Source organism: Thalassophryne amazonica, chromosome 3 (assembly GCF_902500255.1).
Source record: "Thalassophryne amazonica chromosome 3, fThaAma1.1, whole genome shotgun sequence".
Taxonomy (NCBI): domain Eukaryota; kingdom Metazoa; phylum Chordata; class Actinopteri; order Batrachoidiformes; family Batrachoididae; genus Thalassophryne; species Thalassophryne amazonica.
The window spans coordinates 17,150,518-17,168,297 of NC_047105.1; the positions used below are offsets into that span (position 1 = coordinate 17,150,518).

A 17,780-nucleotide genomic window follows, 5' to 3' on the forward strand; every position below is an offset into this window, starting at 1 on the left:
ATCTGTACGAGGAATTATTACAGTTGTATATCTCCCATAAACAAAAGTTTTGGAAGGCACGAGGTATATTAAGAATCACCGCGTCTCTCTGTCCATGAGTATTTTAAGTACAACTCCTGCTAATAGTCAGGTCCCTTGTGTAATTTCATTAAAATGTTTTTTTTGTTGTTGTTGTTGAGATTTGGTAAACTATACATTTTTAGAAAGCTTATGAAATGAGAAATCCAACAAACAATGTTTACATTTTTCTTCCTCAGAGGTTGTTATAGCTGCCATCTTGGATTTTCAAAACTGCCAAACTAACTTGTCGGTTTTTTTTTACTTCTGTTTATTTATGGATCATTTGTGGTACGCAGTGAACAAATAACAGCACCATTATTGGTTTAAGGATTCATGATGACCTTCATTAGAAAAGATATGCAGAAATGAAAATAATTCCGGTCCAATATCTTCAAAGGAAAATGATTGGACTTTTGTGTTTAATTGCATAATCATAATGATAATGTTTGTAAGCAAAACGTCTCATGAACTGCTTTATGGGTTTTAGTGAATGTTTGTGATGATAACACACAATGTGAATACTTGCTTTAAGGAGCAATAATTCCACTCCAACGTCTTCAAGAGGAGATAATTGGGATTTTTATTATAATACGTCATATTTGTCAATTACATATGTAAAGCCGTTGTCCCATTCCCTGATTTTTGACCACAGATTGTTTTGGGGCTCTTGAATAGAGTTGACTGGTTTGTGAATTCAGTTATTTCATCACAACAGATTTACTGTCACCAATAATATCTAATACATGCAAACAACTGTCGTCACAGAGTAGGGTTATATATATTGTTTAATTCATGATCCACCATCCATAACTTTCCATTCTTTACCATGACATGTTCTTTCCAAAACATGCTGCGTTTATCCTTCTTGTCCTGGCTGTTTCGTCTTGTTTTTTTTGTTTTTTTGTAGATGCCTACATCCCTCCACAGCTCTTCTACAATGGGAAGGTAGACTATTTTGATCTGCAAAGACTGGGGGGCCTCCTCTCCCATTTGAAGAAAACTCTTAAAGGTTGGTGTGTTGGTCACCTGTCAGAATATGTGTAAGAGTGAGTTATAACAAGACATCAAATGCTCTGTCCACAACCAGATAAAAAAACAACCAAATTTTGAATCGCTGCCAGCAGGCAAGATTAATGCATTCTTTAGAAGAAGCCATTTTCGTTTTCATATTCTTCGTGTCCGTTTGACCTTAATGAAAGGCTGTTTATACCACTGACAAGAGAAAAGTTATTAAAGTCCTGCATAGGTTGTTTACTGTAAGTTTTTGATAAGCTCCACTAGAGGGTGGAATTGATTTGTATTCTTGGGATGCCATAAATCAAGTGGTAATTGCAAGTGTGTACACTGCAATATAATGAGTCACGAAACGGCAACGTGACTTTGATTAAAAACAGATTTAGTGTGTGTGTGTGAGTTTGTGCCAACTACATGGGCATCACACTACTCAGCCTCCCTGGTAAACTCGACTTCACGGTGTCGGAAAGGAGGGTTCGGCTGATAGTCAAACCTCATATTAGAGAGGAACAGTGTGGGTTCCATCCTTGTCGTGGAACAACTGACCAGTTCTTCACTCTCACAAGGATCCAGGAGAGTTCCTGGGCATATGCCCATCCAGTCTACATGTGTTTTGTCGACTTGGAGAAGGGGTATGATTTGGGTACCCCCAGGAGATACTGTGGGACATACTGAAGGAGTATGGACTGAGCGGGTCCATTCTCAGGGCTATTCAGTGTCCGTAGTCCCAAAGTGAGTGGTGTGTTTGCGTTCTCAGCAGTATGTCAGACTCGTTTCCGGTGGGGGTTAGCCTCAGCCAGTGCTGCACCTTGTCACCAATCTTGTTTGTGATAATCATGGGCAGGATATCGAGGTGTAGTCGGGGGGAGGGGGGATCTTCAGTTTGATGGGTTCGGGGTCTTATCACTGCTTTTTGCAGATGACGTGGTCCTGTTGGCTTCATCGGTCTGTGACCTCCAACACTCACTGAATCGGTTCACAGCCGAGTGTGAAACGGCTAGGATGATAAATCTGAGGCTTTGGTTCTCAGCAGGAAACCAATAGTTTGCCGGTCTTGCCCCAAGTGAAGGAGTTCAAGTACCTCGGGGTCTTGTTTGCAAATGAGGTGACAATGGAGCATGAGATTGGCCGGAGAATCGGCGCAGCAGGGAGGCTGTTGCATTCGCTAGTCAGGATGCCCTCTGGGCACCTCCCTAGGGAGGTGTTCCAGGCAGGTCCAGCTGGGCTGAGACACCTGGGAACAAATTAGGATCCCCCAGTGAGAGGTGGTTAATGTGACCCAGGGAAGGGAAGATTGGGGTGTCCTGCTGCAGCTGTTGCCTCCGCAACCTGGTGGATTAGAGCCGAGAAGGATATTCTTTCACCAAAACAGATCAGATCTAGGCTTGCATCGCAAAGGTACCTTCTGGCAATTTGTGGCTAAGCTTTCAGGTCTTTTTTTTTTTTTTAAGAAAATCCTCATATATATATATATATATATATATATATATATATATATATATATATATATATATATTATTGTGTGTGTGTGTGCAGTGTATCTACAAAGTTTTCACAGCGCTTCACTTTTGCTACATTTTGTTAGGTTGCAGCCCTATTCCAAATTGGATTAAATAATTTTTTTCCCTCAAAATTCTCCACACAGTACCTCATAATGACAATGTGAAAGGTTTTTTATTTTAGATTTTTGCATATTTACAAAAAAAAAAAAAAAGACATCACATAAGTACATAAGTATTCACAGCCTTTGCAATGAAGCTCAAAATTGAGCTCATGTGCATCCTGTTTACACAGCTTTGATGGTCCCAATGAGCACAGTGGCCTCCATCATCTGTAAATGGATAGAATAGAGCTGGCTGCCTGTCTAAACTGAGCGATCGGGTAGAAGGACCTTAGTCAGGGAGGTGACCAACAACCCGATGGTCACTCTGTCAGAGCTCCAGACACATCCAGACCAGACACAACCCTACAGTGAAGCATGGTGGTGGCAGCATCATGCTGTGGGGATGTTTTTCAGCAGCAGGAACTGGGAGACTAGTCAGGATTGAGGGAAAGATGAATGCAGCGATGTACAGTGACATCCTGGATGAAAACCTGCTCCAGAGCGCTCTTGACCTCAGACTGGGGTCATGGTTCATCCTTTAGCAGGGCAGTGACCCTGATTTCTCCTTGTGGAGTTGGAGTTGTGTCAGGAAGGGCATCCAGCATAAAACCTGTGCCAAATCAGTGCAGTTGCCTTCCCGAGGGAACAGAAGCATCTAAAAGAACAGTGTTAAAAACGAAGTGCACTGAAAACTTAAACTATCCACAGTCATGTCGTGGCTCTATAATAGCGTTTTAGCAATGTAGAAAATAGATCAAAAGGTCAGCTCCTGCATTACTGATTTGAGTTCTCTCCAGCAATGAAGCTGTTCCACTCTGGGGGGTGGCACAATGTGCTAATTATTTTCAATCAGTTTAGTCCCAGTAAGTGCTGTATACATGCTTTCCTACAAACATAAAGATGTTCCCCTGTGTCTAAATCATGAACCTGACCTTATTTACTGATTATTTAATTGATCAGCTTCGGCACAGAGCTGCGGGAAACACTTAGAATGAAAAATCATCCCGTCAGCCTGACAACCAAGTCAGCGGACGGGTGACTGCTTATATCAAATGTTTATTCTTGTCAAAGAAACAAATTCCATCCACTTTTTTTTTTTTTTTTTTGGAATGAATGAAGAGACTGGGAAGACAGGGTTCTCCTCAGCACCTTCTTGTGCTCTTCTGCTGGATGGGACGGGCCGTACGGCACCATTTTATGCTGAATTTAAAGATGTAAGCTGTAGAATTTCAAACATTGTCTGATATCTTTCTCAGGCTGTCTTTGGTCGTAAGAGTGTGACAACAGCTGTCTTTGAATCTGTCACACAGTGTGTCATGAGACCACCGGCCAAAGATACCACCTCATTTCTCTCACTATGGTAATCTTTCAACTGGAAGAGTTGAAAATTGCACAGTGGAACCAGCTAGCAGCACATGGTGTTAGCACGGATTCTGTAGTGGTGAATTATGGAAAAATCAAATTATCAGTTTAATAAGAGAAGCTTGTCATAGGTTGAAGTATTTGTTTTGGGCCGGCACACGTCTTTGTCAAGGCTGCATAAGTTGCATTGTGAGGTTAACTAACCGGTCGTGATGATCTAAAGCTCACTTTTGTTGCAGGTTGCTTTTATCTGGCCTCAGTGTATTTCATTGGTTGGGTGATAAAACCTGGACTGCAACTTTAAAAGATCATCCAGGATTTATTGATTAGATGTGTGTGTGAGAGAGAGTGAGCTATCAGATGGGGACTGAAAGCGTAAACTGGCTGTAAAGCATCTGCTGCTGTCAGAGAAGTAATTGCTTATTGATACCATCTTTGCTTTGTCATCAGTCTGGGCTTTGTTACAAAAGGTCGAACACTTATACTTCTGTTTTCATTTAGTCTACCTGTCAAGGTGTCTGCTGCTGTTTTTGTTCTGTGTGATTTTTAGCTGCTGTTGGAGACTGAGGACTGTAAATCCTGCTGGGTTGAAACCTGAGACAGGTATAGATTCTGCAGGATGAGGGAGGAAAAATGTCTTTTCTGGGCTGTTTGACAGAGCTGTTCAGCAGCAGCAATAACAAAACATCTTGCACTGATGTAAAGTCTTAATCGTGTGTTTTCAGCTTGAATGTTTTTTTTTTTTTTTTTACTGTCAAATAAATGCAAATCTCTGTTTTGGGCCTCGTAGGTCTCAGAAGTGCCTCTTCGAATGACATTTGTGCATTTTTATGTTTTTTGTTGTTTGGATGGAGACAAAATGATGCAGTTCTTACTCAGATTCTCTCTGTGTTGTGTTTGTGCTGGAAATTAGAAATCAATGCTTTCAAATGGTGATGCTCTTTTTTTAAAATATGGAAAATGTTTTTGACCAACAGATGATTTGGCCAGTAAAGCCAACATTATCATTGACCCTGCAGAGATCCAGGCCACATCCATGGATGATTTGGATGAGGATGAAGAGAGTGGAGCAGCACAGGTTTTGTATTTTCATTTTTTTTTTATTAATAGTACTTATTCCCAATGGTGGGCACAGCTAACCAAAAAGTTAGCTTCCATAACTGCTAATCAGCTAACTGAAAAGTTATCTTTTAGAATGCTAAACCAATAAGCCACCAAAAAAATTTATCGGAAGGTACATCTTACCGCTAACTTTCAGTATTAGTCCATGGGCCAAGCAGGTTTTCGGTACCACTTAAGGTGACTAAACAACACTTAGCCACAGTGTATCATGGCCTACACAAAAATGTATGCTAGCACTCTCAGGGTGGTAGCTATAGCCAGGTAGGGGTCAGTGACGAATTACACAGAGGTCAAACTTTAAAAATGCTCCAGTCATATTGAAAACTATATCACATTACTTGTCTGGTTATAACGATTCCAAAAAGGTATAGTTTGGACTATCTATGATGGAATGTTATGGGGTAAAAACAGCAAAAATTGTGACAAAGGTCAGTTTCAGTTTGTACAGGGGTCAAAAGTTAAAGTTGCTCCAATTTCAGTACAGAATGATGCAAATTATTGGTTGAAATAAAAGGATTAATAAATGGAATAGTTTTGACTGTGTTGAATGTTTAGTCTCCGAGGTAAAGGTCAAACAAGGTCAATATCTATTGGATTCTATGACATGTGACATATATTACCCTGTAACATAACTATGACAGATGGTGCAAACTATTCCTTATTAGAACCCTATTAACCCAAACAATAATTTGCATCATTTTTTTTTACTGAATTTTAGCAACTTTAACTTTTGACCCCGTACAAACTGAAATTGACCTTTGTCACCATTTTTGCTGTTTTTTCCCTATAACCCCAGAACATTCCATCATAGATAGTACAAACTATACTTGTTTGGAATTGTTATGACCAGACAAATATGATATAGTTTTCAGCGTGATTGGAGCATTTTAAAATTTTGACCTCTATGTAATTCTTCATTGACCCCAACCTGGCTACAGCTACCACCCTGGGATGGCTATCATACATTTTTGTGTAGGCCATGGTACACTGAGGCTGGATTCTAAGTGTTGTTTAGTCACCTTCAGTGGTACCGATTGATTACCGATCAAAATTGATGACTGGCGCATGGACTATATTGTCTCCGGTACGCTCTCAGATACTGACAAGCTAATTTTGAGTTTAAACACCGCCAGCGCTTCTGATGGAATCAGAGGCGATCACAAACCCAAACACAGTCAGTGAGTCAGCGCTTCTGTCTTTGTGCGCCCTGCCCACTGCTGTAGAGAAGCACCATTTACCTTGACAGCATACAGAGGTTCATTTGTGAGGCAGAGATCTTGAAAAGGAAAGCAGGTTTGACTTATGGTTCTTATTTATAAATCAGATTAATGCGGATAGAATAACTACATTAATGTTGACTCTTAAAATGTACAAAGTGAAAATATAACACATATCTGTTAATTTTAAAATAATGCACTAATTCTGAAGTTTTGAACTCACACACAGATGCCCAGAGTTGGTGGATAAATTCACTGGATTGTTCTCTTGGAGCACAGGTCGTGTAAAGGCCATATGTTGAAGGTCAAGGTCAAATCAGAGGTCATCATGTCAATTACATTACTGACTATCTTAGAGACTAGACGAGACTTTAAAAATACAGTTTTCGCTTCTGCTCTCCTGGAGCTAAAGCTTGTATCAAACCTCTGATTTTGTTGACATCAAGCAAAGTGGAAAAATTAGCAGGCAGCAGCACTGCAGTCACTTCAATGCCCTGTTTAATTTGCTTCTATCGTTTTTGGACAAGAATGGTGTGATTTATAGTTTAATGGTAGTTCACTTTAGTGTAGGATAGCAAGAAATATAAATTGATGTTGTGGAACTTTTGTTCAAAATCAGATCATGTTGTCAATTTACAAATGTTCTTTTCCAATGGGAATTTTATGAAATTTGGCTGCTGTTGTTACTCAGACACAGTCTGAATCAAGGAACGCTTTACATGTGAGTCATAGGTTTGTCCAATTGATTCACATAATTTTGTTTTTTGTAATTCATTATTTTTAACAACAGAGACCATTTGGTGCAGTGGCTATGGGTGGAGCTCTAGCACGGCCCAGTTGGCTGAGTTCCCCTACGCTGGGCCGGGCTAACAGGTTTCTCAGCACAGCCGCCGTCAGTCTCATGACCCCCAGGCGACCCCTTGCACAGCCAGAAAAAGTTAAAGTTCGTACCCTTGCTGTGGAACAAAGGACTGAAGAGGACAGTAAGTAGCAAATCACATTGCAAACAAGGTGTCTGGGTCATTTTATTTATTTATTTATTTGAAGGAATTGGCCTAATATGCTGGATACAATGATTTCCAGTGCAAAGATCATATCAAAAATGTTTCCATAGATGTTTGTTACAGCATTGAATCTGTGATCCCAAAATGTGCCCGTTGACCTGTTTTATTGTTTTCATGATGCAGGATATTGCTTCAGAAATGTAATTAATAAATCTAATTAAGCTATAAAACGTCCCAGCAACATAAAGAAAACCTTTTTTTTTGTATGACTTAGTACATAATTGCACAAAGCTAGTTCTAAGTTTCTAGTGATCACTGATAATGAAATTATTGCAAAATCCTGATTAAATTCATCCAGAAATTGTTTTTAAAGTTGAAAACTGGTAAAAGTTTTTATTTATAATTGCTTAGAAAAACTGTACAGTCCTTAAAATTTCATAAAACTAACTAAATTTAGTTTCTGCTGAAGTCCACGCATTACAGTGTATGTTTATTTTCGGAACATGTTGCTAAATTGCACCTCATTTTAATGAAGAGTACATATTTACCTGGGGGGACCCCATGGCCAATATTGTCTTTTCCTTCTAATGGCTTCGTGCAGATGAACTACAGGAGGAAGTGCGTGTGCGCATGCATGAGGTTGTGAGATTACCTTTGACCTGATCCACTTCTTGATACATGTTCTTGGGGCGTGCACGCTAACATCTGTAAAAATGTTTTCTAAATCACTTCAGAGGAGTTATCTGGTTACAAAAATAATGTTTTTAGATTCAGAAGTGTTTATTTCTTTCTAACTTTTACAAAATATATGAGAAACATTAGCTTTAGTGAGAAATAAGCTTTTTCATGAGCATTTTCTGCCATCTTGGTTTATTGTGTCCAAATGAGCAGCCAGCTGACTTCATGCTGCCTTTCTTTACTCCAGTTGGCAGTCACAGTGTCTTTCCCAGCATCCCTTGTGCATATTGGCTGAAGCCCCCATGTGATATATCATGTTGCCAGACTCGCCACCAAATGTTTCTTATGGCATCCAATCGCCTGAATTTTGACCCATCAGGGGTCAAAATTCTAAATTGTTTCCAGACAATGTGAATTCTTCATCATACTGGCAATAGAATATTATGAATCTCTTCTTTAAATGCTCAGGCATAACATTATAGTGGTGCCAAAGAAAATTTTTATTATGTAAATCTTAAAAAGTGCAGCTTTATTTATTTTATTTATTTATTTACTTTATTTTACACATGTCTTTTTAAAATTTTCTATTTATTTATTTATTTTTTACTAAAAATTCATTTTGTACTTTACCAGGTTGCAAATAAGAGGAGCGCCTGGTGTTTCAGAAATCTTGTAATTTGAAAGATCAGCTGGAAACATTGTTCCTTGTATCCACTGACCTAAGAAAAATCAGTTCAAAGCAAGAGTGACACAACCTACCCCTCATAATAAACTTGGGGAATAACTCTGTTGTGTCTGATTTGCAGGCATTAATGCGAGATTTTACGGTCGCAAATGGAGGTTTACCGGCGATACTAACCCATTCTAATTCAATTCCATCGTTTGCATGGTTTATTTTTCTGTAAGTAATTGGTCAGCAAAGCTTACCTCAGCAACAGCGTTTTCATGCTAAACTGGAAATTCTGTGCACAGATCCACAGATTTCTCCATCTCGTCAATTGCATTGAGTAATTCTGTATCAGAATCCACATCAATACTTTCGTATGATAGATTAAATTCACCCATTTTGGCATTGTCGTCGCTGCACTAGTTTCTCACTCTGAGCTGACAGCGCCATTTTTGACATCTGCATTGCAATGTGGTCAGAGAGCGGTTGAATATTTTGCCACTGTCAAAGTGATATTTTATGGTCTGAAATCTCACACAGTTAACCAGTCAGATTTGCGGAACAAATGCAATTGGATTAGAATGAGAGTTTTATGCAGCATCAGTGGGTTGAAATATTTAGTGATGTTAACATCCTTTTCTTTTATCGTCTTCACACATGGTGGAAACGCAGACAGCATACAACATTGTTCATTTTCTGATCTCCATGAATGAAGACAGCTTTGAGGCAAATTTTGTCCTTTTTATTTTTTTATTTTATTACTCAAGGTCTTGTTTCATTCTTAAATTGTGTATAATGGCATGCTACCAGTAGTTCACATATTGTTGAGATATCGATAACGGCCCAGGGTACTCTGTAATCTTTTTTCCCCTCACCTTAATCTTCTTCATTCTGTTTCTTTTCAACCTCAAGTTGAGGGAAGCCATGGTAATGATGGTTTGTTGCTGGGGCGACCATTGGAAGAGCCAGATCAGCCATTTGCTGACAAGTCCTTACTCGAGATTGTTGATGGGATTGTGATGATGTACAATCTGAGTGTTCATCAGCAACTAGGCAAGGTGAGTGTATGTCCCCGTAGGTGTTCATGCTTCTTTTTTCTTTTTTTTACATCAAAAACTACAGTGAAATTACATTATGTACCTTAAAAAACAATCACTTGTCATTTGTTTCAACATGGAGATGGCGTGAAACTGCTCCAGGACAGTCGGTAGTCCGCCAGTCTCCAATAAAGGTCACCCCAGTGCAGAGAAAACCAAATAATTAAGTACAAAAGTTCTTTATTTAACCAAAAACAGGAACAGGTCAGCATTCAGTCCAGGGTCCATAGCTGGGATTCTGTCCAAACACAGGTGAGAGTCTTTCACAGGGAGGCAGCACAGGGTTACCAAAACAGGCAAAGTTCAGTAACCACAGATTTTCATACCAAGCAGTCAGTCCACAACAATAGACAAAAATCAGGAATCTGGGAAGGCAACAAAAGTATGTTAAGAAGATGACAAGAACTTGACATGAAAGGCTAGAAACAACATGCAAAACACATAACAATCTAGCAAAGACTGTAACAGAGGACGACACCAAAATACTGTAACAGAAGTTTGACATTTGGGATCAGCTGTGGAATCACTGATTGGACATGCATGAAATGATGACAATGCAGACAGAAGACCCAAGAGAATAATGAAATGCAAAAATAGTGATATGCTGGAGACACAAGAAACAGAAGTGACACTAAGACAGAGACTGTCACAAGTGAGATTTAACCAGGTGGGATGACACCAGAGACAGGATAATGTGGAAGTTGAACACCAAAATGTGACTGCATGACACTCACTCTGCAAGTACTCTTTGAACAAGAGCTTGAGTATCTGCATTGCTTCCTGGCAACCTGTGTTGATTGTTAAAAAATGTTTGATTCTGTTGATTGGGCTGCTTTTGTTGGCCTTACTGAGTATTTGGGGGATCCCCAGTGACATTATTAGCACATTAATGCGGGACATTATATCTGACTTATATACATAGGCACTGTGAGTACTGTGTGCAGTGGATGCAGAGTGCCCAACCTCCTCCCAGTGAATTGTAACATTCATCCAGCATGTGTTGTAGCTCCTAATGTCTTTAGTGCTGTTATAGGCTGGTTACTGGGTAAGGACTACTGACTCGGTGCCTTTATCGGTCAGGAAAAGTTCACTGTTCTTCACTTTGCAAACAATGCAGGGATCTTTGCAGACTCAGTGGATGCCCCAACAATAGCAGTTAAGAAGCTGAGTGAGGAGTCCTGTCACAAGACTAAAATGTATTCTTTAATTGTTTTCTTCAGAAGCATATCTTTATGTGATGAAAGTATTTAAATTGTTTGTGTATCTTGACAGTTGCAGTCATGTCGCTGGGTCCTCGTTCTTTGAAACTTCTAGGAAGAATTTAAAGGAGACCTGCATTGAAATAAATGTGGTCAGATTTCAGAAAAGAAATAGCTGATATGTATTTATAAGACCCTTGTGAATGCAGTAAAGTAAATCTGTAAGCCCATATTTGTAATTCAGCGGAAAAATATTCATTTAAAAATGACAAATTTGCAGCTAACATTTAGCCCTCTGTGAAAACAGTTTGTACATCCGGATCTTTTCCATGACGTCGGTGACAAGACGACGCGTTCCCGCCTTCAGTCCGATTGAAATTGATTTTTATCTCTTAGTAATGTTACTGTTATACACATCCTGGTTTCAACATCCAAAAGTAAGCTGCAATGAATGTGAGATACAGCTCTGCTTGCTCAGATCTGGGGATCAGATCAGCGGCGGCATCGGCAGCGGGCGACATTATTCCCCGACGCCTCGCTCTCACTGCCCCCGATACCCCCGATACACTTACCGAGTGCACGCGCTTGTTAAATGCCGCCGCGGCACTCACACCCCCGTGTCTGCTGTGCAGCCAGCACCACCTCTCTGTCTACTGAATGGAGTTGCAGCCAACTTGGCACAAGTCCAGAGACTACGCTCGCCGTTTTAATGCAGTGCGCGCGGTGACACCTGTTGCTCGCAAGGACAGACTTCTTGCTGCAAAATCCGCAGCGCCGCACGTCTCGGTAATCGGAGCCGCAGAGCTCCGTGGCCGCTGAGAGAGGTTTATATATTTTTAATGACTTGAATTCTTTGCGGGTCTCGCCTCCGTAGCCCGCGACTGTACACCGGAGGTGAAAGACAGTAGATTTTCAATGCGACACCACTCAATCAAACGGGCGTATGAAAAAGTCCACAAAAATAATTTTCAAGAACAAATAAAAGAAATGTGTGCTCACCAAGCGTACCGCAAGACAATATGAAGTTTTAAAAAGTAGATCCTTCCGTATAAGACAAGAAAAAGGTGCAGATGCAAACTGAACAAATTACAGTTGGCGCGCGCAATGCATGCTGGGAGAGGGTCTTGTCCCTGACGTCTCGGCAGCATCCTTTATGAGAGGGACAATTTGCAGAGGGCTAAATGTTAGCTGTAAAGGGACTCAAATCCTGCAGTACCAGGCGTGTCCGCCTGCTTATTGCAGCACGTGTCCAGGCCCGTCTGAAGTTTGCCAGAGAGCATGTGGATGATCCAGAAGAGGACTGGGAGAATATCATGTGGTCAGATGAAACCAAAATAGAACTTTTTAGTAAAAACTCAACTTGTCATGTTTGGAGGAAGAAGAATGCTGAGTTGCATCCCAAGAACACCATATCTACTGTGACGCATGGGGGTGGAAACATCATGCTTTGGGGCTGTTTTTCTGCAAAGGGGACAGGACGACTGATCCATGTTAAGGGAAGAATGAATGGGGCCATGTATCGTGAGATTTTAAGCCAAGGTCCTGGAGTGGCCGAGCCAGTCTCCAGACATCAACCCCATAGAAAATTTGTTGAAGGAGTTGAAAGTCCGTGTTGCTCAGCGACAGCCCCAAAACATCACTGCTCTAGAGGAAATCTGCATGGAGGAATGGGCCAAAATACCAGCTACAGTGTGTGCAAACCTGGTGAAGACTTACAGGAGATGTTTGACCTCTGTCATTACCAACAAAGGATATGTTACAAAGTATTGAGGTGAACTTTTGTTATTGACCAAATACTTATTTTCCACCATAATTTACAAATAAATTCTTTAAAAATCCTACAGTGTTATTTCCTGGATTTTTTTTTTTCTCATTTTGTCTCTCATAGTTGAAGTGTACCTGTGATGAAAATTACAGACCTCTCTCATCTTTCTAAGTTAGAGAACTTGCACAATCAGGGGCTGACTAAATACTTCTTTGTCCCACTGTATCAAGAGGAGGTTTAGCACCTGTGATGTACTCTTGCTGTGCCCTGATGTTGTCTTGTTGTCCATAGTTCAGGAGGTTTGTTTGCATTGTGCCCTGGAATTCGTGCGAGTCACAGACCGTGGAGATGATGCGAGATTCAACAACTGCAAAACAGCGAATTGCCATTATCTTTGCAGGAGAATAAAGGCACATGTTTTCATTGTCTTAGTGCTTCCAGTCTTACTCAAAAGGTGCCTTGACACTTGCACAGAGTTTATCTCTGCACTGGCACGCAATCTGGTGTGGCAGTGAGTAAACCCATTGTAAATCCTGTAAACTGTTCGTGAGCTGTGCGGGGCTGCCTGCCCCAATTTTTTTTTTGAAGTGTTCAAAACTTCTAGCTTGCATTAATTTTGTGAATTAGTCATGAACATTGTGCAACCTTTTCAAAAACACTGTAAAGGCATGGGCCGTTATGAGATTTGGATGGTATGATAACCGTGGGCAAAAATACTGCGATTTCACGTTATTATGTATAGCTTTAAAATGTGCTTTAACAGCATTATGGCTATTTGCATATGAAGCGCGCATGATTCAGGCGCACTAATTGACACGATGTCTACCGCTACGAGCACTATACCACTGATAACTTTAGAGAAAATACCAAAATAATAGTCCCACTTTTAGACATACAGCATCTGCCTCGTGGGAAACATGACTTACTTGCTTAGGGAGAAACGTGGCTGGAATTAGGTCCGGAACTCCCGATGCTCAATACTTGGCCCAGCTTCACCAACGAAGTGCTTGGAATAGATGTATTTGTCCTTCTTGACACGTTTGTGGGAGAAATTTGGTCAACCACAAGCACGACTCGAGTCCACAGCTTGTACTTCTCAGTGGTTTCAAGGACGGGATAAAGTTTACTCCTTCCTTGTAATCCTTTGGGGATATCTTGAATCGCTCCACACGGGCCACAGCTACAGTGCTTTGTTGCCACCGTTTTTGGCTTGAAGGGCTATTCCGCAGAAAATAACATGAAAAAGCCGACTTGGTTCTTTTAGACAGAGGGAAAAGTTCAGTGCAGGCTTTGCCTCCTTCAGCCATGATGCAGAGCTAGCTAACGTTAGCTGCCGGTTTGTAAACAGCAACAGAGGTGCGCGCCAGGGGGAAGGGCGACAGCGGCCGCCTCTGCTCTGCCTGTCAAGAATTCTCTTAACCCGCTCATACTGTAGGGATGGTATAACGGAAAATTTTAGAGGTTTTGATACTGTGGCTTTTTCATTCCATGGTATACCGTGAAACCAGTTATCGGCCCATGTCTAGCCGCAGGGCATCTCAACCATTATGAGGAGATGTTACATCTATAGTTAAACATAATTTTGCAGATACAATATCAAACTCATGAGAAGGAATGAAAATGCAACTGTTTTACCAACCCATTACAATGTATATACGAGGGCTGTCAATAAAGTAAGGGTCCTTTTTATTTTTTTCAAAAACTATATGGATTTCATTCATATGTTTTTACGTCAGACATGCTTGAACTCTCGTGCGCATGCGTGAGTTTTTCCACGCCTGTCGGTGACGTCATTCGCCTGTGAGCACTCCTTGTGGGAGGAGTCGTCCAGCCCCTCTTCGGAATTCCTTTGTCTGAGAAGTTGCTGAGAGACTGGCGCGTTGTTTGATCAAAATTTTTTCTAAACCTGTGAGACACATCGAAGTGGACTCGGTTCGAAAAATTAAGCTGGTTTTCAGTGAAAATTTTAATGGCTGATGAGAGATTTTGAGGTGATTCTGTCGCTTTAAGGACTTCCCACGGTGCGAGACGTCGCTCAGTGCTCTCAGCCGCCGTCGTCAGCCTGTTCAAGCTGAAAACCTCCACATTTCAGGCTCCATTGATCCAGGACGTCGTGAGAGAACAGAGAATTTTCAGAAGAAGTCGGTTTCAGCATTTTATCCGGATATTCCACTGTTAAAGGAGATTTTTTTTAATAAAAGACGTGCGGACGGGTCCGCGTGTCGGGACGCAGCCGACGCGGTGCGGCGGCACAGGAAAAACACCTCCGTGTTGATAACCATTTGTAAAATCCAGGCGGCTTTTGATGGCTTTCAGTGGAGTGAGTATATGAGAAATTGTTTAACAGGCAGGACATGTTCCAACTTGTCCTTAAGGCTTTCAACAGAGGTGTTTTTCCTGTGGCGGAGCGTCGCGGCGGCTGCGTCCCGACGCGCGGACCCGTCCGCACGTCTTTCATTAAAAAAATCTCCTTTAACAGTGGAATATCCGGATAAAATGCTGAAACCGACTTCTTCTGAAACTTCTCTGTTCTCTCACGACGTCCTGGATCAATAGAACCTGAAATGTGGAGGTTTTCAGCTTGAACAGGCTGACGACGGCGGCTGAGAGCGCTGAGCGACGTCTCGCACCGTGGGAAGTCCTTAAAGCGACAGAATCACCTCAAAATCTCTCATCAGCCGTTAAAATTTTCACTGAAAACCTGCTTAATTTTTCGAACCGTGTCCACTTCGATGTGTCTCACAGGTTTAGAAAAAATTTTGATCAAACAAAGCGCCAGTCTCTCAGCAACTTCTCAGACAAAGGAATTCCGACGAGGGGCTGGACGACTCCTCCCACAAGGAGTGCTCACAGGCGAATGACGTCACCGACAGGCGTGGAAAAACTCATGCATGCGCACGAGGGTTCAAGCATGTCTAACGTAAAAACATATGAATGAAATCCATATAGTTTTTGAAAAAATAAAAAGGACCGTTACTTTATTGACAGCCCTCGTATTATGAATAATTACCTCTGAGACAATTTCAAATGCATTCTCCACTGCACGATGCGCATGAGACAATGTGACAGCTGTAGATCCCTTTTGAGTCTGATCTGCTTGAGGTTTCTTCCTCAATTCATCAGAGGGAGTTTTTCCTTACCACTGTCCCCTGTGTGCTTACTCTTGGTATTTGTAAGGTTAGACCTTACTTCTGTGAAGCGCCTTGAGGCAACGTTGCTGTGATTTGGTGCTATATAATTGACAATAAATTGAAATTGAAATAGATCATTTCTCTGTGATTCTGGGAGCGATGAAAGAATGGTTTCATCAGTCAAGTTCTGAGAGCAAATGCATCATCGGCTATGAAATGATTATTTTATTTTATATAGCGTGGTGTCAAGCAGGACAAAAGCGGGTCGCATTGGCACGATGAATTGCGCGGTAGTGCGGGGATCAAATTCACGCGCCTGTCAAGGTGGCTTAAGATTGCGAGACTTGAACTCCAGTCAGTGACCTAAGGCAAAGCCTGGAGGTCTTAAGTACTGTGTGTCTCTGTAGAATCCTTGGATTCCACTGGATTGACTTTGTGTCAAGCAAATACTTAAACCGGGAGACTCAGATGAAATATTCTACTTCAGCTGAGATGGAGCATCACCCTTGATGTTCCTGTGGCCATGTGGTGTGCTTCCTTGAGCATGATCAGGCCCACTGGTCTTGGGTCACTTTGTTTTCGGGTTGAGTTCCTCACTTGGTGGCATTTAAATAGGAAATGGAAGCAAGTCAAAAGGTTAATGTTGAATATTTTATTCATATACAAAAGTCTGACCTTTTTAGGTCTCCTCCTGTACCACATTGGTGAAAACACACTAAAATGTTTTTGTGAAGTCGTCATCCCTTAGATAACTCTGGAATACTTTAATTCAAACTGGTGTCTGCTTAGTAACATCACAGTCTGCTTAATGTCCTACTTTCTTAGAGCTGCTTTCTAATCATTCAATTTCAGTTGTTAATACAGTTCAAGAAAAATATCAAACTACTGCCTTTACCTTCTTGGTGCAACACCACCAGTAGGCTCTGGATTTTAAACTCTACTTCATAGGTTCATTCCTGCTATTATGTGGATTCTGTCTCCTTCACCGAAATTACTTGTAGCACTGCACTCATAATAAGCACTTTTGAGTATCAGCTTTACAAAGTAAATAAATAAGGCCTTGTTCAGACTACCTGTAAAAATCAGATTCATGTGCATATTTCATTTTAATCTGATTCCACGCTGCAAATCTATTTAAGCATAAAAATTCAAAAAGAAAAAATAATATAGCACCTTCAACTGCACCACAGACTAAAACAGTTAAATGTGGTCTATTAAACATTAGGTCTCTCTCTTCTAAGTCCCTGTTGGTAAATGATATAATAATTGATCAACATATTGATTTATTCTGCCTAACAGAAACCTGGTTACAGCAGGATGAATATGTTAGTTTAAATGAGTCAACACCCCCGAGTCACACTAACTGTCAGAATGCTCGTAGCACGGGCCGGGGCGGAGGATTAGCAGCAATCTTCCATTCCAGCTTATTAATTAACCAAAACCCAGACAGAGCTTTAATTCATTTGAAAGCTTGTCTCTTAGTCTTGTCCATCCAAATTGGAAGTCCCAAAAACCAGTTTTATTTGTTATTATCTATCGTCCACCTGGTCGTTACTGTGAGTTTCTCTGTGAATTTTCAGACCTTTTGTCTGACTTAGTGCTTAGCTCAGATAAGATAATTATAGTGGGCGATTTTAACATCCACACAGATGCTGAGAATGACAGCCTCAACACTGCATTTAATCTATTATTTGACTCTATTGGCTTTGCTCAAAAAGTAAATGAGTCCACCCACCACTTTAATCATATCTTAGATCTTGTTCTGACTTATGGTATGGAAATAGAAGACTTAACAGTATTCCCTGAAAACTCCCTTCTGTCTGATCATTTCTTAATAACATTTACATTTACTCTGATGGAC

At 40.9% G+C, this 17,780-nt stretch overlaps 1 protein-coding gene across 3 annotated transcripts in view; it reads left to right on the plus strand.

Moving 5' to 3' along the window:
- Positions 1–17,780, plus strand: part of LOC117506386 (E3 ubiquitin-protein ligase RNF123) — a 382,695-nt gene that overhangs the window by 49,993 nt on the left and 314,922 nt on the right. For all 3 annotated transcript variants that reach the window (XM_034165893.1, XM_034165894.1, XM_034165895.1), the window contains exons 21-24: positions 968–1,069; positions 5,017–5,117; positions 7,169–7,361; positions 9,640–9,785. In XM_034165893.1, the coding sequence (XP_034021784.1) occupies positions 968–1,069; positions 5,017–5,117; positions 7,169–7,361; positions 9,640–9,785 (542 nt within the window). The remainder of the gene's footprint in view (positions 1–967; positions 1,070–5,016; positions 5,118–7,168; positions 7,362–9,639; positions 9,786–17,780) is intronic.